This window comes from Mytilus californianus, unplaced genomic scaffold (assembly GCF_021869535.1).
Source record: "Mytilus californianus isolate M0D057914Y unplaced genomic scaffold, xbMytCali1.0.p SCAF_6, whole genome shotgun sequence".
Lineage (NCBI taxonomy): Eukaryota > Metazoa > Mollusca > Bivalvia > Mytilida > Mytilidae > Mytilus > Mytilus californianus.
In genome coordinates this window covers 89,908,390-89,935,908 of record NW_026262712.1, presented here as the reverse complement: position 1 = coordinate 89,935,908, position 27,519 = coordinate 89,908,390, and the positions used below count along the sequence as shown (strand labels likewise).

The 27,519-nt window shown below is 33.3% G+C and overlaps 1 protein-coding gene across 1 annotated transcript; it reads left to right on the top strand.

The window, feature by feature from the left end:
• Window positions 1-511: 511 nt before the first annotated feature.
• On the top strand, window positions 512-26,963 carry LOC127704764 (uncharacterized). The gene is made up of 4 exons (XM_052208963.1): window positions 512-652; window positions 17,316-17,977; window positions 19,030-19,194; window positions 26,062-26,963. Exons 2-4 carry the CDS (start codon window positions 17,338-17,340, stop codon window positions 26,880-26,882), a joined length of 1,626 nt encoding a protein of 541 aa, XP_052064923.1. The 5' UTR covers window positions 512-652; window positions 17,316-17,337; the 3' UTR covers window positions 26,883-26,963.
• The last annotated feature ends 556 nt before the right edge of the window (window positions 26,964-27,519 follow it).

Genomic DNA, 27,519 nt, shown 5'->3' with positions numbered 1-27,519 from the left:
CTTAAATAAATATTCTGATCCCCAATTTGATGGAAAAAAATATTGTGGTCAAGCAGATGACAAAAAAAATTCATCCCCCCCATCCCCATCCCCCCCCCCCCCCCCCCCCAACCCCTTGAAGTTAAATGGTTGCTCCCTTGATTATATTTTGTAACTATTGTTGTCTCTTCCTAAGCTAAAAGTAAAAGCAAATATCCATGAATGAAATACAAGGACAAATGTATTCTCTTCAATCATTATTTCAATTTGAATGTCAACGTTTTACGCATTTGCTATGAAGTTGAGATATTTAAAAACCGGAGCCAAGATGACAAAACAGAAAAAAAAGATGATGTAATAGTGCGGAATTAAACCTATAGAAGTTCAAAGCTATAGGAATTAATCATTTTCTAAAAATTGTAAACCTAATAAAGAGACAAATAAAGAGTAAAGAAAATTAAACTCTCAAATTATCTTACGAAATGATATCAAACATATTATGTAAACACTAAACTTTAATGCGTCGTAATATGGAATAATGGTAGTCTCATTTTACTCATTCAAACATATCTTCACATCTGTAAATAACAGTATCAATGTTTTATCACTTTAAACCGAATGCATTGCAGTTAACTTCCTGATTGAGTTTATCACAAGGAGTTTCACCACAAAGGTACTGCTCATTATTATTATTATTCATTTGATTCAACATAAGAAACGCTTTATTTTCATGTAGATGTTTGCACGATTTTCTATATTTTCAATCCGTTCTTTATTTTCGTATAGAAACGATATTTGCGCAATTTACTATATTTCATATTTATTTGCTATGATGTCTACTATTGTATTCAGACGTGTCATTATATTATATTTGCAAAAGGCACTACGAATTTTGATTAGTCAAGAAATGAAATATCAAACAGCAATACGTGTTCCCTCTTAAATTGTTCTTGATGGTAAAAGTGTTATATTCACATGTCTTTGGTTGTTAAAGTAAAATTGTGAACTTTCCATTTCTATGTAGCAACATTCCAGTACCACCTGCATATGGAGTATATGTCTCCAAGTTGATACGATATTCCAAAGCTTGCGTTCCCTGTCACGATTTCCTTGATAGAGGGTTGCTGCTTACAAAGAAGCTATTGAACCAAGGGTTTCAAGTGGTAAAGTTAAGTCATTCCTTCGAATGTTTTACGGACGCCATCATGGGTTTGTTGACCGTTTTGGAATTTCTTTGTCACATACGATCACAACTATGTTCCAATTGTCCTAACTAAAATCATGTTCTCTGTTCATCGATTGTTCAATCGCCAAATGATTCAACACAATGGGTTCCACTTGTGGAGTAAGAAAAGCCTAACTTTCCGGAGCATCTGCGTTCACCTCCATGGGTTTTTTATGGGGTTCGTGTTGCCCAATCTTTTGTGTTCTGTGCAGTGTTTTGTGGCTGTGTTCGTGTTGCCCAATCTTTTGTGTTCTGTGCAGTGTTTTGTGGCTGTGTTCGTGTTGTCCAATCTTTTGTGTTCTGTGCAGTGTTTTATGGCTGTGTTCGTGTTGCCCAATCATTTGTGTTCTGTGCAGTGTTTTGTGGCTGTGTTCGTGTTGTCCAATCATTTGTGTTCTGTGTAGTGTTTTGTGGCTGTGTTCGTGTTGCCCAATCTTTTGTGTTCTGTGCAGTGTTTTGTGGATTTGTTCGTCTTTTCGTAGTTTTTTGTTTTAGCCATTGCGATGTCAGTTTCTTCGACTTATAAGAAGATTGCATAAAAAGACAAATTTGTTAAAATTAACTTAGATTAGCTTTTTAAATAAATATGCTACTATTTTCTCAAAATATCCGTATAAATAACCAATGATTTTTATAGAAGGAATTCAGGATTGAAGTAACGTGGAATCTCACTTCATCTCGCGTATCATCGATATTTCTAATGAAATTTAGAACCCTCTATTTGACAATATTTATTCAACTAATCAGCATTATTTGAAATAAATCGGGTTTTGTATCTTAATTTAACCTTTACGGTTGAAATGCACAAAAAGTCTTTACCTTTAGTGCTCTAAAATCTTTGGATCCTTCCAGAATTAAGATTTACTTCATAACTCTAACATTGGTCTCATTATTAAAAAAAAGTTTAAACTAATTATGATATCAAAGATTTTTTTCAATTTTGACAATACAAAAGACAAGGTTCACTTTTAACAAAATACGGCCTTTAATTTCAACTTTATCATAAAATTTTAAAAAGGCCCCAATATTGTTCAAAAGTGGATCTATTAAAGCCTGATTCCGAATTAAAACAAATCTGTTCATGATAACACATTATAGGCTCCAAAGTCGGCACATTTTGGACATTCTGTTCAAATATGACGATTTTGTGCCTTTTTTGCTCTTAAAATCTTTAAGAAAAATTTGGCCGAAACATACAATCCACAATCCAAAATGTTCTGTAACCAAAAGGTGCCAAGGTTAATAGATACAAGAAGATGTGGTATGAGTGCCAATGAAACAACTCTCCATCCAAGTCACAATTTGTAAAAGTAAACCATTATAGGTCAAAGTACGACCTTCAGCACGGAGCCTTGGCTCACACCGAACAACAAGCTATAAAGGGCCCCAAAATGACTAGTGTAAAACCATTCAAACAGGAAAACCAACGGTCTAATCTATATAAAAATCGAGAAACGAGAAACACTTATGAACCATGGCGAATCCCTAGACACAAGCAAATTCTGAATCTTGGATGGCGGCCAAAGTAAATTATGCTAAAAACTGTTCTAAATTAACGAAAAATTGGACAATAAATAACATTACAACACAGATCATGCATAATAAGGGGAACAGAAATTCATGATTTATAATGTGAGGAGCTAAAAGGAAGTTTTTTTTTGTAGCATTTTGGCCTGATAAAAAAAAACATAAACATATCAGTCATTCGCATGCTTTCTCCTTTGATTCTCTCGCGACTTGATGTACTGTTATTTTTGATGTGTTTAAAATACAATGGTTTTCTTTATAATAGAATGGAATCCGGCGTTTTCGATGAAACATCATATTTTTAAATTTGTAAACTTGTGTTTCAATGACAGGTTCAATAAAGAACATAGATATTACAAAAGACCAAATTCAATATGATGTACCATGTGTGCACTTCGAATACACATCCTTCTCTCCACTGGTGCTCGAAACAAAATATTGAAAAAGCCGAATATTACGAACAATTAAAAAGTAATATCCTCTGTTCCTGCATCAATGTAGAATCGATGAATTCAAACTTGTATACTAGTATACTAACAAGAAAAAAATATTCTTAAATTAAGTATTTCATTTTATTGTCAATAATTCATTTTAGAAGGCTCTATTTTATGAATTGAATGAATATATTTACCTAAAAAGTAAACGCGGATATAGTCGGTGAGGAGAGAAAAAACAAGATTGTTTTACACTCTGTAAACCAGGTAACATTTATTTTCTATTTAAGAATGTGCATCAATGATCAAGGTGCAGAACAATGCAAAATATGACACATCAAAGCGGTTAGAATACTTGTCAAATCAAACTTTTAATGCGTCGTGATATCAATATTTTTTGTTGTTGTTGAAAACATCTAAGGTTTGCAAATACAGTAGAGAATAGATATGACGATGTGTGTCTATCAAGTATGAGAGAGCTAAATACATTGAAATCTATGTTCTGTGACTTTCGTTAACGCATAATGTAAAAACTATCTGACAGATAAAAAATTTACATGCTCAGATGCATTACATTAGTAGTTATGTCATTGTATGACCTTATATAATTATGCACTGAAAATCTTGATTTTAGATATTGTTTTGGCCAAATTTGAATAAGTTTTGATAGGTTTTGCTACCGACGACATTCGCCACATGTATGGACCACCAGAACTTTTTATTAGGATGTGTATCACCTATATGTATATCTTTAATAATAAATTCGGAGAGTGTGACCAATGAAGGAAGGCAGATTTGCATATGATAAATCGTGAATATTGAAATTATACATGCCACTAGAAATTTATTTTAATTAAACCCAAATTGAAGCCTTAATGGGCCTTACTACTTTCGAAGAATATATACACGTACTTGCTAGTTTAGGGAGAATCTCTACAAAAAATCAGCTTAAATATGATATTTCTGAGGAACTAAATGGTGGGCATTTTCAGCTGATTGCAGTTTAAAATGATAACAATTATCTTGGAGTTAAATGAAGAATAAATATACTGGCATACAAAAATATATCCCTGAAGAAATCAGGGCGGATTAATAAGGGAGATTCTTGGTACTCGTATCCCCTCCAAGCAGAAACCTGTCATACTTTGTAACATACATGACTTCTCGTTTTTATTTAGATATAAAGAAGTTGATCTCTACTTAGCAAAAATAAATACCGTGGTACAGAAAATAAATATGGGTCGAAAATGCAGCCTGGAATTTAAAAGTATACATGTTTATTATAATAACTCAATGGTTTATCCGCTAAATCTATCAAGGAGAAAGAGTTGTTAAAAGGGCATTGTTACTTGAAGAGAGCATGACACATTCCCTAAAATAGGCATCAGATTCATCGTCATAATTTTGACCGGGTGTGGTTGTGCATCTCATTCAACCAAACGGACGAAGCTTTTGAGGGAATCATACCCTGAAACAGAAACTATTACCTATTCTAATAACCGGGATACTCCATCCATGTCCAGTGTTAAATGTAAAAACAATATTGTCGACATCGCGATATTTACAATGTTAACAAGATTTCGTGTCAACATCGTTAACATTGTAAGAATTCTTATATACTGTTTACATCGTTGACTACGATAACATCGCGATGTATACAATGTAGTAATGATATCGTGTTTACAGCGTGATATTAACAATGTTGACACGATATAGTGTCAACATCGTTAACATTGTAAGAACTCTTATATACTGTTGACATCGTTGACATCGTTAACATCGCGAAGTATATAGTGTAGTAACGATATCGTGTTTACATCGCGATATCAACAATGTATACACGATGTCGGGTCAACATCGTTTAAATTGTAACAACTCTTATATACTGTTTACATCGTTGACATCGTTAGCATCGCTATTAATGTATTATCAATATCGTTTTTACGTCGTTTACATTGCAGTGTTAACGAATTCGTGTCAACATCATTTATATTGTTCGTTAGACTCGGACAAGCTACGAGTTGAAAAAAAATATAGAAGAGATCAAAATAGCAAAAAATCACCGAAAATGACAACATTGAGTTGTTATGTGTTAAGGTATAGACTCGGTACACAATATAAACACGATTTTAAAACAATATAGTTAACATCGCGATTTTGAAGAGGCAAACGATGTAAACACAAAGCAAAAATGTAAACACACAGATATAGTCTCGGTATACAATATAAATAAGATGTCGAAACGATATTGGTCAACATAGCGATGTTTACAATGTAAACGATGTAAACACAAAGGTAAAGACTCGGTGAACAAAATTGACACGATGTCGGCACGATATTTCTAATTGCGATTTTGACGATGTAAACGATGTAAAAACACAACTAAAGACTCAGTTTACATTATAAAAACGATGTTTACACGATATTGTCAACATCACGATGTTGACGATGTGAACGATGTAAACACAAAGTCTCGTTATACAATATAAACACGATGTTCACACGATAATTGTCAACATCTCGATGTTGACGACGTGAACGATGTTAACAAAAAGGCATTGACTCGGTATACAAAATAAACGATGTTGACACAATTTTGTCACCATCGCGATGTTGACGATGTAAATGATATAAACACAAAGATAATGACTCGGTATACGATATAAAAACGATGTTGACACGATATTGTAATCATCGCGATGAAAACGATGTGAACGATATAAAAACAAAGGTAAAGACTCGGTATAAAATATAAACACAATGTTGACACGATATTGCCAGCATTTCGATGTCTACGATGTAAACAGAAAGCTATGAATCGGTTTACAATATTAACAAAATGTTGACTCGCTACTGTCAACATCGCAATGTCTACTATAGATACGATACAATGTAAACACAAAAATGACACGATACAGCAGACATCGTGATGTTGACAATATCGATAAAACATCGTGCACTGGAAATACTAGATTCTCTAGGTGGGAAATATTTTGAAGTCAACCTGCTACTTCTCAACATCTTCCTTATTACTCATTTTCGTTCCATCTTTATGGCCCCTCAGCCCCCTGACAATGGAGTTTATTGACCCGCCGCTGAAAATATTTTGCTTTTAGAGCAATATCATCATTCTGAGTAATACGTTTTACCATTTACATCTGCGCTAGTGGTCTTCTTAATTTCTACATATTCATTGTTGAAACTCGTGCAAAATTCAAGACAAGAAATTCCATTATAAGTACTGATCTTTTTAATATTGTATTGTCTTCTATTTCTTCTGAATCTGTAATGACTACCCGATATCTGTTGGTTATTTAAATATATGGTCTTTTTAAAACTTTTTCTACCTACCGAATTAATCTTAAAAATTAAGAACATATCAAATCGTCTTCATTTAACAAATTATCTGTATTCAAAATCAATCTTATAATAGAATAGAATAAAAGTGTTCGTATCTTATATCCTATTACCTGATATATATTTAATACCACAAGATAAATGCGTAAATACAATGGGAATTTTACACCGCAAAATGACAGGTGCTTTTTATGAAGTAAATTAATTATGGCTGCAGTGCAACAAGGTTAACAATGAGTATCTAGATTTTCATACTACGAATTCTATATTCAATTTCAGAAATGATGGAAGCTATTTGTGTCAGTTCACAGTAGCGTAGACATTCAGGAATGTTAAACAGTCGAAAATGAGATTAACACATAAGAAAGTGGATTTCACCCTCTGTATCCTTAAAATGTATTGTGCAATCGAAAGATAGATGTTATAATAATTTCCCAAAATGTAGTTTATATCATGTTTTATTCAAAAATATAATAAAAAGCATGGGCCACGAGTCTTTTTTCAAGTTATAGGTTTGGCAAAATTGTCAAATTTTGTATGGATTATTCATGAAAAAAATAATTTTGTGTGATAGAAAGAAAACTAAACGATATAGTTTTGAGATGAAAAATGAAAAGATAACTCGTATAATGTGCTTTCTTAAACTAAAAATAAAAATTGGGGTTACGGACCTCGTTTTCTTGCTACAAAACAAACTATGATTGGTCAATTCCTAACATATTCCTTTTTAAAAGTTACATTATCTGAGTTATCTGCCCTTACATGGCAAAGTTGAACAAAATTTAAACCAAACAAAAGTATTCTATATATTTGTAAAAACAGTTATCAAAATAAGATAAAACACACAATTTTCTTTATTTAGATGAACGTTATTACAAATGTATTTCATTTCTCCCTCCAAATTTTCACCTTTCAATAAAGATCTAGACCGATTGTTTTCTGCTACTTAACAATCTGAAGACACCCGATCTACCTTATAATCATCAGACCTCCAAAACATGCATAGATTTGTCTTTAAAACTTTGTAGAACAGGATATTAAAGTACTTTTGTCAGGAAGACAGTCACTGCTATTTGAAAAAAAAATACTCAAATTAAGAAAATTGCTCTAAAAGCAAAATATTTTCAGCGGCGGATCCAGGAACTCCCGAAAGCTGTGAAAACTTAACTTTGAATACAATGTATAACTTAATTTACTGCAATTATTTTGAATGCATGAAAACGTTTCTGATATTCGTATTTATACATAACTGATATTTGATTCGTTCACGTTAATTCCTATCCAATACTTATTACAGTGTTACAGTGGTAAGAATTCTTCGCTCTTCAAGTGAAAAAAAAAAAAAAAAAAAAATCAGAGGACGAATTTTACTTATGTTTTTATTTATGTTAAATCATTTTAATGATACAATTGTCGTCTGTTACAACAAAGACATGGATCGCTGAGAAAGTCCAATTTTTGCTGAGAATTATGAGGAAAAGCTAATATTTGCAACAAGAATAATGTTAGATATAAGCTAAATGATAATGTGACTACAACATGTCACTAAACGGTTTTATAAGAAATATTCATATTTTTTTTTTAAAGATTTCTGTAAAAAAAAAAAGGAAACTGTATATAATTTTTTAATCTCTTTTTAGCCGTCGATGATTTTATATATCCTGATGTATATACGGTATATATTATATGAATTAAAAACATCTGCAAGGCAGGAGGGGTTTTGATCCCAAAATCCCGAACTTAATTTGCCCAAATCCCGAATTCCCGATCTAAAAACATTGAAATCCCGGATCCCGACAAAAGAATAATCCCGAAATGATAAACATGGCCTCTAACCTCAGATAAACAGGTCAATCATATTTTTTCCATGGGATTACATGTCTTTTGAATAATCTATTCACTGTAAGTTAGCAAGGCATGGTGACCCTCTTGGAGAAACTGGATGACCTTTGTAGCATGTGTGTAATGAAAGAAGTTTGTATTTTGTAACCGTAAGCCGTAACCGACAGTTTAAAAAAGTATTTTATAAATTCCCCCAGTTTTTGTTTTGAGCTATGCGGATTCTGATTTTTGATTGTTTGGTTTTGTTGTGGTTTTACGCCGTCTTTCGGCTGTAAAACTGAAATCCTTGTCAATTTAGAACGGAGTCTAACACGATCCGCTTTTAAAAAGGCGATCATATTCTAACTTACAATCCCAGTGCTGACAGGCTAGTATAGTCAGTGATGAGTATAGTTATCATTACGAGTTATGACGAATTACCGTGATCACTCGGCCACCATGGTATTTTCGTGTTCGGAGCTAAAACAACAACTCTGTCACCTCCTTTGGTTTATTGTTTATAAAGCTATTTATATGAGCTGTTGACTTCAGTTTCAAATTATTGTGTACAAGCATGCCTCAACAGATCTCAATAGGATAATCTAGAAACACAGATTGATCCAGTTTATTGACACCCATGCAGCTTGTATCTTTTTTTTGTTGGACTGATACATGTTGTCCTCGGGGTATCATTTTTTTGTCGATAAATTCTGGAATTAGTCAAGATAAGAATCAAATAAGGTTCCGACTCTCTTAATCAAAATGGAATTTACTCGTTTAATATTTTGTTTGTTAGTTTTATTGCTACATAGTTTGTATGCCCACCTACGATAGTAGACGAGCATTATATTTTCTGGTCTGTGCGTCCGACCGTCCGTCCCGGGTCAGGTAAAAGTTTTTGGTCAAGGTAGTTTATGATGATGTAGAAGTCACATTAACTTGAAACATCGGACACATGTTCCTTATGATATTAATTTTCTAACTTGTATGCTAAATTAAGGTTTTGACCCCAATTGCATGGTTCACTGAACTTAGAAATGTGATATTGTAAAAAAAAGTACATTCTCATTTTGTTCCAGGTAGTTTATGATGAAGATGAAGTCACATCAACTTGAATTCAAGTACAAATGTTCATTATGATATGATCTGCCTAAATTGAATATCAAATTAGGGTTTTGACCCAAGTTTTATGATTCGCTGAACATGGAAAATAATAGTGCGAGTGGGACATCTGTGTACTGTGGACACATTTTCCTTGTTTATGATTTATTTGGATTTCCAAAATTATGATTAATAGCGTTCCTGTTGAAAATGAATCCAGCAGGGCGCATTATATGCACTCAATGAATAAGAATGAACACGGTGCACATGACCTTGACCGGAATCCAAGTATGTAAAGATATTTGTGCTTTCCTTAAACCTTAAACTTGACTAAGATCTTAAGTTTCAAGAATGACCCTAGCACAAATTTGAGCGGAAAATGTATTTCAGTGTTTTATATTTGTACGAAAGTGAAATGTATCACATCAGTTCTTCTTTTCTTTTTTACAAGAAAAATGTTTGTAAATTTTATGAACGACAATTGTAGAAATAACTAGGGTTCAGTGATTTTTTTTTTTTGAAGAATTTAAGGAATAATTGTCATTCCGACAATCAAAAATCCCGATTTCCCGAGCTTAAAATACGAAAATTCCCAATCTCGTTCACAATTTTTCCCGAAATCCCGGAGTTAAATTGTAGGCGTCCCAACTTCCCGAATTAAAAAAAGGCCGATCCCGACGTCCAGAAAAAGGTCATGCCCCCCTCAAGAGATATACTTATCATTAGTTTTTATGACTTATTAAATAATAAATTAAATTATTTCTCTTCAAGTTAATTGTCAAAGCAAACATCAATATTGAAAAACAAAATTGGATTTTTTTTTAACAGACAGTTACAACAGAGATTGAAATACCCACATTTCGCCCTAAAATCACAAAAAAGAAACGACTGCCTTGTGCATTATGCCATTAAACATTTTCCCATTCTTAAAGACATGCATTTGTGGGTTTACAACTTGATATTGACATTATATAACATGAAATAAGAAATTGTGGAATGATTGCAAATGATACTACTTTTCAACAGAGTGAGGTGGATTTAAGCAGTTATAGTTCACTGTACAGCCTTCACAATGAGCAAAACCCATACTGTATAATTAGCTATAAAAAGCCCAGGCACGACAAATCGTGATATAACAATAAACGATAAACATATATAAAAGACAGCAACCAATGACAACTACTGTAAGTAAGTAAGTAAGTAAGTAAATTATTTATTATAGTGACATGTGTAAATATGTACAGATTATAAACATATAATATATGATAAATATGAATACACGCGGCCCAATGGACCTATAAGTCACCTCAAATGATATTAAATAATTATAAAACACTTTTCACGTTCTTGAAAATAACAAATTATTCATGAAATTATCTTTTTGTGGAAGATAGTTAATTTTTTTTAAATAACTATTTGTAAACAGAATTGCGTCTTTTGGAATATGCCTGTACGATGTATTTGGCTAGTTATCGAGTATGACTCATAGTTAACAATTTAAGCTTTTCATTATTGTCCATAGATATAAAGGAGGTAGTAACCAAAAGTTCACCTAACACATGTTCTCGTATACAATAATAGAATGTTCAGTCTTATAAAAAATGAGTCTCAGTTTCGGCCACTTTTTCAGTGCAAAATCTACAGAGTCTTTCTGCTGGTCGTTCACCAATATACCGTCCGGTCTCTATCTTCAGAGGTTATATTTCACATACGAATTGTGCTAAATGTGAGCGTTCGACTTTGGTTAAATTGGTTTTTATATATTGTTCCTGATTAAAGGCAGATTTGAAAGTTAAATAAGTACGAAGTTTTGGCACATATTGTATATTATCATTCCATATGTTTGAATAAAGGCGCTGAATGCTCATTTCAACAGTTTTCAAATTAATAATAATTTTTTATTCAAAATAGTGTTCTAAGTTAAGTTTACAGAAAATGTTCTTCAATTCGCTACACCAGTTGTCGATACAACGGTTATAGTCTGCATTAAAAGCGAGCTTCGTTATGCAATCATCTTCAAACTTGAGAAATCTGTTCCAATGCCTCAACATGTTTGTCCATCTTCGAAACTGCCTTGGGATCCATTCAACGTCCCCATGTAGGGCGAGAGTAGGCGCAAAACGGTAAACACTAAGAAAATAACGGATCGTACGGTTTTGAATATTGTCTATTGTTTGAAATTTTCTGTATCCCCAGACACTTGAAGCATAATCCAAGATAGGAACTGCACACGAGTAATACAGTTTTTCGTAGGCATTATATCCGAAGTCTTTATTGTTGTGAATTTTCGATATGATCTTCCCTAGTGCTCTTCCGCCGCAATTGTAAAATTTCCTTTCCACTGTATGACAGGCACCGATGGAATGTTGCGGGGTTAAACATGTTTGTGAGCGCTCGACTCTCCCGTAACCTTGAACAATAATGTAACAGCACAACATAAGAACGAACTGTAAAACTCATGCAGATGGAAATGACTTGACTCATCAGATCAGCACAAAAAAGAACTACCAGAGTATACTGATTTGTATCACTACAATATAATAATTATTACGGTGAGGTTGAATTCCCTGTCATTTATTCATCATCCACGCACGAACTTGTCTCAGAAAAAAATATATCTATGATGTACCTTAACCTCACTTTCAGGTATAGAGATGTGATTTTTTTTTAACTTAAAGAGAAAAGACGCAAAGCAACAACCTTAGAGTACTTGCATTTTCTGAAAGCTACTTCAAAGCCAATATGAAGTCATGATCCCGCAGACTAAAGTATCAATCAGTACACACTCAACGGATTTAGTGTAAAGATGTCTTACACTGTCTGAGAAAATCATTACCTTGTTCAATATTTAACAATAAGTACATAATATCGACAGCGTGTAGGATCATAAGTTCTCACAAATGAAAATCAATGCATATTTACTTATGTTTTAAAATCGTCTCTTTTGTCGTAATTTTTACATCGAATGACCGTGAGGGCATTCCGGTGTATTGTTGCCACAGACATTTCTACCCACGTGACTTTCGTTTTGACTGATAACCGAACGCAAAATAACATTCCTTATCACTTGTTATATACCAATTTCATCAATAAATATTCATGAAAATAATTTTTAAGAACATAGATAAATGATATGAATATGTTTTGTCGTGAGCAATATATATATCAATAACAAATCAAGAATACCGAAAATTTGTGTTAACGCATGCGGAAGAATATCTCAAGAACGTTTTGCGGGAAAATATGAATGCCTACTCAAATCTATTAGAAAACTCGAATTATTACAGAAGAGTGTCCACCATGCACTTGCACTGCACTATTATTAGAATAGTAGAATAGAATGATATACAAATGGCTGAAAATTATATATACATGTAACTGTTATATACAAATATTAATATAATATATAACAACAAACCAGAGTATACTGATTTGTATCACAACAATATTATAGTTATTACGGTGAGGTTGAATTCCCTGTCATTTATTCATCATCCACGCACGAACTTGTCTCAGAAAAAAATATGTCTATGTACCTTAACCTCACTTTGTTTTAATTTTCCCATGTGAAACTGATATATCACAATCTTGAAAAGGACATTAACGGTTGTTAATATTAGATTCATTTTCAAAAAATTCCTTTTGGGTAGGTTTCTACAGTATAGATAAAATTCTTGATTATTTAAAGCAGAAATATCATCAAAGTAACGGTCAAGGCCGCAGAGCTTTGATAATGTGTGCTTTTCATAGCAATACGAATGATTGTTATCAAAAGATTCCTTAGCATAAAAGAAAGGATTTTATATTCTCTGAGAGTATAAGCTAATGATTCACAAAGAAATAGCTTGGCTTTCAATCATTTTTTCCCCTTTATATTAGAATTTCTGAAAATTACATTTTTCATTTAAAAATACATTATTAAAGTATTAAAGTATATTTGATTGTAGTTTGTCATACTCTGTTCTATAAATTTTGCATGATATATATATATGTGTGTTTTCAGCCTTGTATCACCATCACTGGTGATCTGATGGATAACATCTGTTGTAGAGTCGTCACTGGTTCAGACGTACTTATATATATATATAAAGTCTAAAAGGGCACAACATCCCCAAAAAATATAATAAAATGAACAAATGTTAAATATTTCGGATAACAGATATCCTTCAACAGTATGATCACGATGTAAAATGAATCATATCAATCTAGTCTGATTATAAAACTAAAACAATCTTGAAATTTATACAATAAAACAGTCAAAACTGAACATCATAGAGCCGCTTGTACAATTATAATTTTTTTAAACATGACGTAGGTTATGTAGCTATATTTTGTAGTGTACTGTATAGCCGGGTAAAATGGCGTTCCGGCTAAATGGAAATCAAGAAGGAATATTTCGCTCCTTAAACTTTTATTTTAGCAGTCCGGCAAGACCGAACAACAAACTCCAAACCAAATGTAAAGTAACATACAAACAATAACAATATATATAAGCACAAGCAATTAAAGGATTAAGAAGATTAACATATGCCAAATAGAAATAACAATAGATTAGAAGAGTAATTAATGTCCGACACGTATAAGTAAATTATTGTCTAAACTGTTACAGAGAATAAATAATTAAATGAATAGAGTAAATGAATTTAAGTCCTTTGTCCAAGATTATGACACATAATCCGTGTAAAACACTTATGCCTAAATTTACGACAAAGTTCAGAATAATAAAATAAACCTAAATATACATTAAAACAATTGAATAAATAAAATGTTGTTTAAAACTATTTTCACACTGCACAGTCCAAATTGTCCGGTCATATATTCCCGCGGCCCTTGAAGACACGACCCGGGTCTTAATGTTCATCTAAAAGTGTTCCGAAAGTTTCTTCTGTGATTGTGGCGTCCTCTGTAACGATAATTTTGGTTTGGATGATTATCTTCTCTTGTATTTTTCCGAAAATTGTTCAATTCGTCTTCTAGTTTGGTGATTCGATCCCGCATATGTTCTTTATCGCGTTGTAATTGGTATTGCTGGTCGATTGCATCACACCTTTGATCGTAAATCCGAAAATTAGCTTCTTCAAGATCAGTGATGCGTTCCCGTAATTTTTCCATATCTTTTTTATCATCTGCACCTTGTTTTTGAAGTTTTTCTAAATTGCTAACAACACTGGTATGCTTTTGATTTAATTCTTTAAATTTCTTTTCATAGTGTACACTTTTAATTTTGTATTTAACTCTCTCGGAATTCACTCGGTCGTGCCTGAGTCTAACGTTATCTATAAATTCCCTATTATAATCTAAGGTTGGAAAGAAGTCCATCAGTTCAATAGTATTGAGTTCCGCACAAGGAAAAATTGACATAGCTTTCTGTTCTTTGAATTTTCTCATTCTTTCTGCGTCACGACGTAACTTGGATTTCGATTTAACCTTAACAACTTTCACGTCCGGTTGTCTGTGAAAATTACACATTCTGGCGAAATGTCCAAAACTTCTGCACTTATAACAAAATGACGTTTTTGCTATACATTGTCTAAAATGAAATTGATTGTTCACAGTCTTTCCACAAAACTTACATAGGTAGTTGTCCATATGTTGAAAATTTCTTGTCTGAAAGGTAGTTCCATGATCAGACATCTGGTATCTCCAGTCTCGGCCAAAATTTCTGGTTCTCCGCGTATCCATTTTTCTGTTTGCTGGGGGATCAGCTTCACAGGTAGAACAAGGTATCCGATAGATGCGTTGCCCGGGTCCTCCACCAGATATAGCCGGGTAAAATGGCGTTCCGGCTAAATGGAAATCAAGAAGGAATATTTCGCTCCTTAAACTTTTATTTTAGCAGTCCGGCAAGACCGAACAACAAACTCCAAACCAAATGTAAAGTAACATACAAACAATAACAATATATATAAGCACAAGCAATTAAAGGATTAAGAAGATTAACATATGCCAAATAGAAATAACAATAGATTAGAAGAGTAATTAATGTCCGACACGTATAAGTAAATTATTGTCTAAACTGTTACAGAGAATAAATAATTAAATGAATAGAGTAAATGAATTTAAGTCCTTTGTCCAAGATTATGACACATAATCCGTGTAAAACACTTATGCCTAAATTTACGACAAAGTTCAGAATAATAAAATAAACCTAAATATACATTAAAACAATTGAATAAATAAAATGTTGTTTAAAACTATTTTCACACTGCACAGTCCAAATTGTCCGGTCATAACTGTATCAAAATTATATGATCCATCGCCCCGTAAGATTTATCGTTGGCTATTATTCAGTCATTTTATATTTATAAATATATATATATTTGTGGCAATCGCCAATGGCAGTCAGCAGGGTTTAAGTACATTTGTTGTTCGACCTGTTAGTCAAATGCGTTTTGTTAAAATATACTTTTTCACTTTTTTGGTCTTTTGGAAAATGTTGTTTGTGCTGTATTTAGACCCCTCTAACAAAAAATTTGTTTTGCATGCACACGTATAAAAATTGCGGTTTTTATCCAACGCAATCATAGGTTTGGACGTTGTTTTCAATTTAGACTTGTTTATATTTTTTCGTTTGGGCTTGTATTATATTTGCCTTCTGGTTTATATGATCCGTTCATCCTATTTTGACTCGTCAAAATTCAAGAGTCTATCCTTAATTGAGGTAAATTGTATGGCTTTCCAAATACCGTTTCGATTCCTAACATCACTGAAGAGACATTAATTGTCGAAATCTTGATATAGTGTACAAAAACCTTTGCACCTTTTGTTTGCGGTATACCATCTTTTCCGCAAGTTTATTGTTTTCTGTTTAGTATTAAATTTATAATTAAGATCCATTCATTACATCGGTGTCCGTTTATTTGGCAATCGCCAATGGCAGTCAGCAGGGTTTAAGAACATTTGTTGTTCGACCTGTTAGTCAAATGCGTTTTGTCAAAATATACTTTTTCACTTTTTTGGTCTTTTGGAAAATGTTGTTTATGCTGTATTTAGACCCCTCTAACAAGAAATTTGTTTTGCATGCACACGTATAAAAATTGCGGTTTTTATCTAACGCAATCATAGGTTTGAACGTAGTTTTCAATTTAGACTTGTATATTGCCAAATAAATTATATATATATATATCATTGTACTATTCAAAAGCTTGAATATGTGATATCTCGGACATCTTTCAAGAAAACATCGATTTGATGGAAATTGCACCGTACGAATATTTGACGACCGAGCAATGACAGAACACAAGATATACTTTCGAATGACATATGATATAGTTGTTCGATCCATAAAAATCAATCATGCTTCTGAATTTAACCCACATGAAAAAAACTTTATAAACTGAAAATTCTTTAAGCATATTTTTAAGAGCAAAAACTCAAATTTTTTTCTTACAAGAAAAAAAAAAGAGTTTATAGAAATTAATAAAAAATGTGAGATATTTCTGTTACAAAGGTTGTTGCACGAAAAGGCAAACGCCAAGAAAGTCCTTCAGAGAAATCTTATGATTGACCTATATATCTCTTACAATAGACCGGTTGAACTCAGGTGCCCCGGTAGGTTAAAACGTTTTTTGCTCTTCTAATGGCACCTGTTGTGTTGGTCGTGGCAAGTGTAAATGCGCCTATAATCAACTGTCATACTAGTGGGAGGTTTAGCTTTCTATAAAACCAGGTTTTACCCACCAATTTTCTTCAACAACTTCGGAAAATGCCTGGTCCAAGTCAGGAATTTGACAGTTGTTTTCCATTTGTTCCCATTGGTTGATATAGTGTAACGTTTGATTTTCAGTTTTATAGACTTTATTGGAGTTCGGTATTTTTGTTATTAAGATTCTAGGTATCGTTTGCAGAATTTTTTAATTTTCACATTATAGTTACAGGCTTTGAGCAGAAATAATGCCTTGCTGTACCAATGTTCTTGGGAAAATCCAAGCCAAACACATAGAAGTAGATGATCTTGGAAAAGCAAAACAATTTAGATTATTCAGCATTGCTCGTCCATACATGCGAAGTTTCCACTCATCGTGGTTTTGTTTTTTTATCGCTTTCACTTCATGGTTTGGGTTACAACCATTACTCCCCACAATAAGAAAAGAACTAAAGTTATCAAAAACAGATCTTGCCAACTCAGGTATTGCTAGCGTTGCTGCTACCGTGGCTGTTCGGGTAATTATTGGACCTATGTGTGACAAATATGGACCTCGAAAAACAATGTCTTGTCTTCTAATTTCTGGTGCTGTACCAATGGCACTAGCTGGCTTAATTAAAAGTGGTACAGGTCTGATTATATTGCGATTATTCGTTGGAATATTAGGTGGAACATTCGTTCCGTGTCAATTCTGGACAACAGCAATGTTTAGTTCGAAGATAGTAGGAACTGCTAACGCCATAGCTGCTGGATGGGGAAATCTAGGTGGAGGATTTACTTTTATTTTAATGCCGGGCTTATTTCGGTTAATGGAAGTATTTGGAGCAGACGAATTTCTGGCATGGAAGATAGCAGTCGTCATACCTTCAGTTATCTGTGTTTTCATAGGTAGGCTGTAAAAATAATGATGTAGTTTCATATACATGTTAGCATGGGCAATCAAAGTTTGAGCTGCTGTACTCATTATTCCTTAAAACAATGAGAAAACATAAAATTTATCTGAATATTTTGTAATAGTATTATTGTGTATATTCTAACTAATTTAATACGTTTAGAAAGAGTCACATGTTCAACTATGTTTTCAAAGGTTGACTGAAAATAGCAGATAGAAAAGTGATATTGCAGGGTTATTCTTAGAAAAGTGATATTCCTCGGTTATTTTTAGAATATCAGACACAATCGAAACAGCCAATCAAATGAATTGGTGCTCTACTTCTGGCTTATTGACAATAATATAACAATTGTATCCTGTGTTAGAGGTCGATAGAAGAATATATTGACCTAAAGAAGTATATCGACCTCTGACTTTGTCCTCAGTCAATATATGTCTTTCTGGTCGATATATCCTTGTATCGATCTCATTTAAAGGCTATAATTTTATATTAGAATATACTTGAAAATGTTAGTTTTTCATATCAAATACAATAGGCTCTTACTGTGGCGTAATAACTTAAGCATTGTGACATCGGAAATGTACGGGGAAATGCATGTGAAAGTCGTCTTTTGCAAGATGCAGGCATAATTTCCGAGCTGTCTTTCCAGTCCGTTTATTGTTCAGTTTTTAAAACTTAACTAACTGAAAAAGAGAGGTGGAAGATTCCCAAAGAATATTCAAACTCATAAGTCGAAAACAAACTGACAATGCCATGGCACAAAAAACGAAGAACAACAAAAGACTAGCAACAGTCTACAAAGCATAGAAAACTAAAGACTATGCAACAGTAACTCCTCCAAAAACCGGAAATGTATACTTGGTACTTGTTCTGGAAGTGAATGAAAAATGTAAGACCGGTTGGTAGGCAAACAACATTCAATTAGACGTTTTAACGTTGGTATAAGTTTAAACATGATTAGCATGTGCATAACGATTTGTTAATGTACAAAACTATTAAATGAATTGCAAATGCTTGCCACTAAAATCTTGCGTGTATTTGTTTCAGGGATTTTAATACTGTTCTCTTCTGATGATTGTCCACAAGGCCATTGGGAAAACCGAATATTGCCACCATCAGCAAAATTACTGGAAAACACAAAAAATAAAACGCAGGGTGTTGCGAATTTAGGATTTAAAAATGACTCAAAGAAAGTTGAGAGGTCGAATGAAGGTAAGATGTGAATAAATCAAAGTATTGTTTACCAAAATGAACATATATGTTACAAGTTATAAATGCTCATCATTGTGAAATTTCTTGTTTTCCTTTCTTTATATTTTACACATAGTGTTTTTATATTTAACTTTGTGATACCAAACCATTATTGACAAGATAGTACATCGACATAAACACATATAGAAATAGAGTTGACTAAATTTGGCAATTCTTTTTATGTTCCTTTTGGTCATATAGCTCCTAACGTTTCTACGTATTTTGACATCCCTGGTGTTCAAATGATTTGGTGTGAGCGTTCCTGATTAAGGTAAATCATGAAAAGCTCTTCGGACGCACGGAATTTTTAAAGTGTTTTATTTCACCAGCACTAAGTTGATACCCCTGCTGGTGGACTGTTAGCCGTGAAGGTATCATAGCTCAGTCGTTAAGGCTTCGATACCTACATTTTATATAACATGTTTTTTTTTTAAATATTCCCTTTTGATAAATGAAGACATTATTAGAAAACTAAGGTTCCAACTTACTCAGGCAAAGTTTACCCAGTCTGAATAGGCTATTCTTTTAAGGGTCCATTTGGTCATAAGGCTCCTTAGGTTTTTACGTATTTATACATCCCTGTCTTTTATATGTTTGGGTTTGAGCATTCTTGATAAAGGTTAATCCTGATAATCGCTTCGGATGTAAGAAATTCATAAATTGTTATTTTTATTTCTCTAATTCTTCGTCAATTTATCCCTTTCTGCACCCATTGTATAAAAAAATTTTAATCAACGTGTGGTTCGTTTGATCTCAGTTCTTCATTGGTTAAAATCCGATTATGACGTCGAATTTTCTTGCTTTCCTCTGAATTTCCTATTGTGACGGCATGGAAAAAGGCGACTATGCCTGATGACGTCACATAGAAAGAACACATCTTTTTGCAGATCATTCAAAAAGAAGGAATAAGTTTGACTGCATATTGTTTAAAAATCATTAGAGAAACAGATTCCACCACCAAATCTCGTGTGATACGATATTTATCCACTCGACAGTTAAATTTTAAATATTCAAAACGCTCGGCGAGCCTCTCGTTTTAAATTTGAAAATGTAACTGTCTCGAGTGGATAAATATCGTATCACACTCGATGCAGTGGTAGAATCTATATATATATAGAGTTCTACGGATGAATATATATAGATTCTACCACTGCATCGAGTGTGATACGATATTTATCCACTCGAGACAGTAAAATTTTCAAATTTAAATGCCGAGAGTGGATAAATATCGTATTACACGAGATTTGGTGGTGGAATCTGTTTCTCTAATGATTTTCAAACAATACGCAGGCAAATTTTTTCCTTCTTTTCGAATGATCTACAAAAAGATGTGACGTCATCAGGCATGGTCGCCTTTTTCATGCCGTCACAATAGGAAATTCAGAGCAAAGCAAGAAAATTCGACGTCATAATCGGATTTTAACCAATGAAGAACTGAGATCAAACGAACCACACGTTGATTAATTTTTTTTTATACAATGGGTGCAGGAAGGGATAAATTGACGAAGAATTAGAGAAAACTATTTACTAAATATCTAATTAATAGTTTTTAGACATTCACATATTAACTAATGATAATGCCATTAGAAATAAAAACTCCGCCTAAATCAGAACAGGGAATAACATAAGAATGTAAAGAAGCATATGCATATGTAAATATAAATCAACATGCAGACATCTTATACGTTCAGGTATTTCACATCCAATATTTTATGGTAATATTCTTTACAAAGTGCAAAAATGTCGGCATTCACCTCAAAAGCTAACCAAACCTTTAAACAGACTTATTCGGAAGGGATATAGTTACGATACTGTTGTCAGGTCATTAAGGATTGCATATTTTGGTATTAATATTGATTCACTCATAGGGTCTTTGCATCGGAAATAAACACATTTATTCTAAAACCAGTTGTTGGCATGATACGGGTTATGTTCTTCTCATATATTTTATGATGGTATGATACTAAACCCCTAACGGGAAGGATTGTACCTGATTTTCATATGATGAAGATATAATCTTTCAATAAGTTTAATTGAGGTCTGGATCTGGCATGTCAGTAACTGCTAGTATTCCTTTGTTAATTTATGTATCATTGTCATTTTGCTTAGTTTCTTTTGTTACCTATTCTGACATCGGACTCGGACTTCTTTTAAACTGAGTTTTACTGTGCGTATTGCTATGTGTTTCTTTATTCTACATTGGCTAGAGATATAGGGGGAGGGTTGAGATCTCACAAAACATGTTTAACCCCGCCGCATGTTTGCGCCTGTCCCAAGTCAGGAGCCTCTGGCCTTTGTTAGTCTTGTATGTTTTTTTAATTTTAGTTCCTTTATATGTTTTGGAGTTTAGTGTGACGTCCATTTTCACTGAACCAGTATACAATTTTATTTAGGGGCCAGCTGAGGACCACCTCCGGGTGCGGGATTTTCTCGCTGCGTTGAAGACCCATTGGTGGCCTTCGGCTGTTACCTGCTCTTTGGTCGGGTTGTTGTCTCTTTGACATATTCCCCATTTCCATTCTCAATTTTATAATAATAATAAACGAATAAGCTTTATTTAGAGTCGGCATAATATACAAACAAGGACATAACATAAGCTCTAATGAGTTTTTAACCGACATCCAAGACATAACAATACAATACACAATACGCATGTAATAAGTTACATATCACAAATGAAACACTGTAATTAAGCATGGTGGTAATAAGCAGATTATAAACATGATAAGCTAGGTATTAAAGTTAAAAGCATATGAAATGTAAACTATGCATGATTTGAAAGCTGGTGAAATGCATAGCATAAAATATTGAAAATAGCATATCGTCATTCTTCTGTAAAATATAATGTAGTTTGTCAACCAGAATTATTACTGTTACATTTGATGGTAGGATTAATTGAATCTATTTGTGTCGAATCTCTTGTTGAGAAGATTCATTATTCAGATTTTATCATTTGTTAAAAAATTCGCTGTAAAAAACAGATAATATAAGACAATGCATCATCTAAAACTGAATTTACTAAATCTGGTTATATGTGGGATTAACCTCCACCGGGACATAGAAAAATACGTATCGATATATGTCGAGCTATTAATAAACAAAAGAGAAAAGAGATATACATTAAAGATAACCAACATAAACTCAATCTGGCCATAAGTAGTTGGAACCTTAGTCTCTAAAACAATGAAAACGATATGTATCTGATTTATTTATAGACATTTCTATGGTAGTAAACATCAGATAAGGATCAATGTAGTAAGTGTTTTGTCTGCAGCATCCTTAAATTAAAGTTCGTTTTCCTTGAAATTATAGATAATTTACCGATAGAACATCATATTTTTTTTAATGTCTGGTGAAAGGAAAGAATTAGCCAAAGTTATTCTTTTATGTTTCCACACTATGATATTTCGATTATTATTTATGATGTAGTCTACCGGAGTTGTTTAAAAAAAATCCCGCGTTTTTAGCGGCAATAAAAATTTATAGTCCTTCATCAAGGTCCACCCACTGTGCAGAACATACCCATTGAATTTATTTTTTACTTTCTTCTTTTCCTCATTATGTATGAATTAATTGCCACCAGGCTTTAAACTAATAACAATAATTCAAGTCCAAGTTAAATCAAAACAAAAACAAATGACAGAAGACCTGTCTTTAAGTTTGAATGATGCCCTAGAAAAACATCAATTCTTGCACACAAATTATGTAATATATATACGACAACACGTAGTATTGTAATAAAAGATTGAATAAAATAATAACGGCACATGTTGACATGAATTTTCATTGACATTGTCATAACTATACATTAACTATTTACAAAATGAATTTTTCGAAATACTAAGGATTGTCTTCCCCAGGAATAGATGACCTTAGCTGTATTTGGCAAAACCTTTCGGACTTTTGGGTCCTCAATGCTCTTCAACTTCGTACGTTATTTGACCTTTTAACTTTTGTGATTCGAGCGTCACTTATGAGTCTTTTGTAGACGAAACGCTTGTCTTTTGAAATTAAGAAGTTGTTATTCTGTCTTATTTACTGTTTGTCAATGTCTCTGTCTCTCACGAGATTCCTGTCATGTCGAAAAACCATGAAATTGCCATGAAATGGGATAATGAAATTCACTTTGCTTTCAATCCATTTTTTGTCAGTTTTAAATTAAAGAGATGCAGTGTCATAGTAAAATTGAGAATGGAAACGGGGAATGTGTCAAAGAGACAACAACCCGCCCAAAGAGTAGAAAACAGCCCAAGGGCAACAATGGGTCTTCAACACAGTGAGAAAATCCCGCACCCGGAGGCGGGCTTCAGCTGGCCCTTATGATGTGTACTAGTTCATAGAAAATGGACGTCACACTAAACCCTAAAACATATAAATGAACCGAAATAAAAAAAAACACAAGTCTAACGAAGGCCAAAGGCTCCTGACTTGGGACAGGCGAAAAAATGCGGCGGTGTTAAACATGTTTTTTGAGATCTCAACCCTCCTCCTCTAGCCAATGTAGAATAAACAACACATGTAGCAATACGCACAGTAAAATTCAGTTTAAAAAAAAGTCCGAGTCCGATGTTAGAATAGGTAACAGAAGAAACTAAGAAAAATGACAATGATAACATAAATAAACAAAGGACTACTAGCAGTTACTGACATGCCAGCTCCAGACCTCAATGAAACTGATTGAAAGATTATGTCGTCATCATATGAAAATCAAGCACAATCCTCCCGTTAGGGGTTTAGTATCATACCATCATAAAATATACGAGAAGAACATAACCCTTATCATGCCAACAACTGGTTTTAGCTTAAATGTGTTTATTTCCGATGCAAAGACTCTATGAATGAATCAATATTAATTAAAGAAAAATGCCATCTTTTATGACCTGACAACAGTATCGTAACTATATCACTTCTGAATAAGTCTGTTTAAAGGTTTGGTTAGCTTTTGAGGTGAATGACGACATTTTGGGCTTTGTATAGAATATTTCCATAAAAGATTGGATGTGAAATACCTGAACGTATAAGATGTCAGCACGTTGTTTTATATTTACGAATCATGTCCTTGTACCGATGATAAAATTTAGTAAAAGTTTGTGATATCGAAAAAATATACATTTCAATTTACCGGTTGACTATGCTTAGAATGGAAGGTTTAAATATTCAACATGCCGGTTTTCCCTCTGTTTCTTTTCGTACCAAAGCCAGAATATAACGACGTTTTGATGAATTCGACTCGAAATGTGAATTTCATTTTGTAGAGTTGTGTGAAACTTTAAAAGTGATGATCTCTTGGCGTATAAGAGGAATAAAATTGAGAATGAAAATGGGGATTGTGTCAAACAGACAACAACCCGACCGAAGAGCAGAAAACAGCCGAAGGCCACAAATGGGTCTTCAACACAGCAAGAAAATCTCGCATCCGAAGGCGGGCTTCAGCTGGCCACTAAACAAAAATGTGTACTAGTTCAGTGAAAATGGACGTCATACTAAACTCTAAAACATATAAAGGAACTAAAATTAAAAAAACATACAAGACTAACAAAGGCCAGAGGCTCCTGACTTGACACAGGCGCAAACATGCGGCGGGGTTAAACATGTTTTGTTAGATCTCAACCCTCCCCCTATAACTCTAGCCAATGTAAAATAAACAAACACACACACACAGCAATACGCACAGTAAAACTCAGTTTAAAAGAAGTCCGAGTCCGATGTCAGAATAGGTAACAAAAGAAACTAAGCAAAATGACAATGGTACATAAATTAACAAAGGACTACTAGCAGTTACTGACATGCCAGCTCCAGACCTCAATTAAACTGATTGAAAGATCATGTCTTCATCATTTGAAAATCAAGCACAATCCCTCCCGTTAGGGGTTTAGTATCATACCATCATAAATATACGAGAAGAACATAACCCGTATCATGCCAACAACTGGTTTTAGATTGATTGTGTTTATTCCCGATGCAAAGACCCTATGAGTGAATCAATACTACACCAAAATATGCCATCTTTAATGACCTGACAACAGTATCGTAACTATATCCCTTCTGAATAAGTTTGTTTAAAAGATTGGTTAACTTTTGAGGTGAATGTCGACATTTTTGTGCTTTGTATAGAATATTACCATCAACGATTGGATGTGAAATACCTGAACGTATAAGATGTCTGCATGTTGATTTATATTTACGAATGATGTCCTTATACCGATGATAAAATTTAATAAATGTTTTGACTAGTTTGTGATATCGAAAACCCTGGTGTAATAATTTTTCAGTAATACAGAGATTTCTTTCGTTAAAATCAAATACGTTGTTACATACACGAGCGAATCGAACAAGTTGAGATATATAAACAGCATAAGACGGTGATAAGGGAACGTCACCATCTAAAAATGGATAATAAACAATAGGAAATGAAACATCATTTCTTTTATCATAAATGTTGGTATTAAGCTTTCCGTTTTGGGACCTATTTTTCAAGTTCTTCAGAAATTCTTGAGGTTGCTATTTATCTCAAATGACTTTGTCATTAGCATTTACTAGTATTACAAATGGACATAACACTGATGCCAACATATCATGAGAGGCATTCGCTTTCAGAAGATATGTTTCGAAACAATGAATTATAGTTATTTATTGGTTTTGAATTTATTTTATGCTTAGATTTATAATTTCGTTTATTTGTTTTATATGCCTCTGGAATAAACGAATGTTATCGATTTTTATCCAATCATTTTTAGTTCGTTTTTTTTTTATATTATTAAACAATTGTTATTAAGTACATACAATAAATTACATAAAACTCAAATACAAACTGACATCTATTTTTAGTCGAAAAGGAAACGAATGTAGACAAACTGGAAGTACAGACGTCTCCCATAGAACAGACAAATGAAAATAAAGAGCCAACCACCCCAGTCGACAAGTTTTGGGCAGCTGTTACGATGGTGGTTTTGGTGATGCAGTATGGAATGTGTTTTGGAGTAGAAATTGCTGTCAATACCGTTATGAACCTATATTTTCTTTATAGATTTAAAAAGGAGGATTGTTTGAAGGATATCACCAATCCATTCAATACGACAAACATGACTACCCCAAGTCTTGTCCGACTGGAAGAAACTAACGAATGTAGCATTGTTGATCAGGATACAGCTAGTTTGATTGCATCTTTATTTGGTCTTATGAATCTCTTTGCTAGGGCAATGGGTGGCATTTATTCTGATGTGTTGCGTCAACATTTAGGCATTGCGGGTCGTCTGACAGCCCATTTCACTTGTCTTGTAGGAGAGGGTGTAATGCTGATAATCTTTAGTACTATGTCTACTATACCCAACGCCATTGCTGTCATGATATTTTTCAGCATGTTTGTACAAATGTCCGAAGGGACAACCTATGCTATCGTCCCTTATGTCCTTCCATTACACATAGGTATTGTAGCGGGATTAGTGGGGGCAGGTGGAAACGCTGGCGCTCTGATATGGAATACAATATGGCGACAGTTAGTCGAGGAGGATCCAAGTCGGTGGTTTTGGCTCTTAGGATTAACCGTTTTATCTGGAAGCTTATTGACGTTTTTAGTTGAGGTACAAGATAAGCGAATTTGGGATGTATTTGTTTGCTGTAAACGTCGGAAAAAGAAGTACAGCTTATAATAATTGAAAAATGGAAAAGATGTTTTAGCATCACTGCCTTTTTTCAATTCATTATTATTTTAATAAATATGCAGTATATCATATTTGTTTTTCGTTCATTATTTTGTACATAAATCAGGCAGTTAGTTTTCTCGTTTGAATTGTTTTACATTTGTCATTCCGGGGCCTTTTGTAGCTCACTATGCAGTATGGGTTTTACTCATTGTTGAAGGAGGTATGGTGACCTATAGTAGTTAATTTCTAAGTCTTTTGGTCTCTTGTGGAGAGTTGTCTCATTGGCAATCATACCACATCTTCTTATTTTTATATTTATGTATTGTGCAAAATATATTATGTCAATACCAGTGTTGAGTGAGCGTTGAAAATAGTTTGAATAATAGAGAACGATAGTTTATTATCTTTTATGTACCTTAGGTTTAGATGCTATCTAATTGTTAACATTTTTCCACTTTCAATATTTTATAACACTAATACATATGAAAATAAAAGTTACATTCTATTTTCAAATTATTCCGATATATGTTAATGATTTTATCTTCTTGCACGTCATACTGTTATAATGTTTTAGTAAAACTTGACATACTTATACGATTTTTCAAGAATTCAATAATTTCTAATTATAAGTTATTCTTAAAAC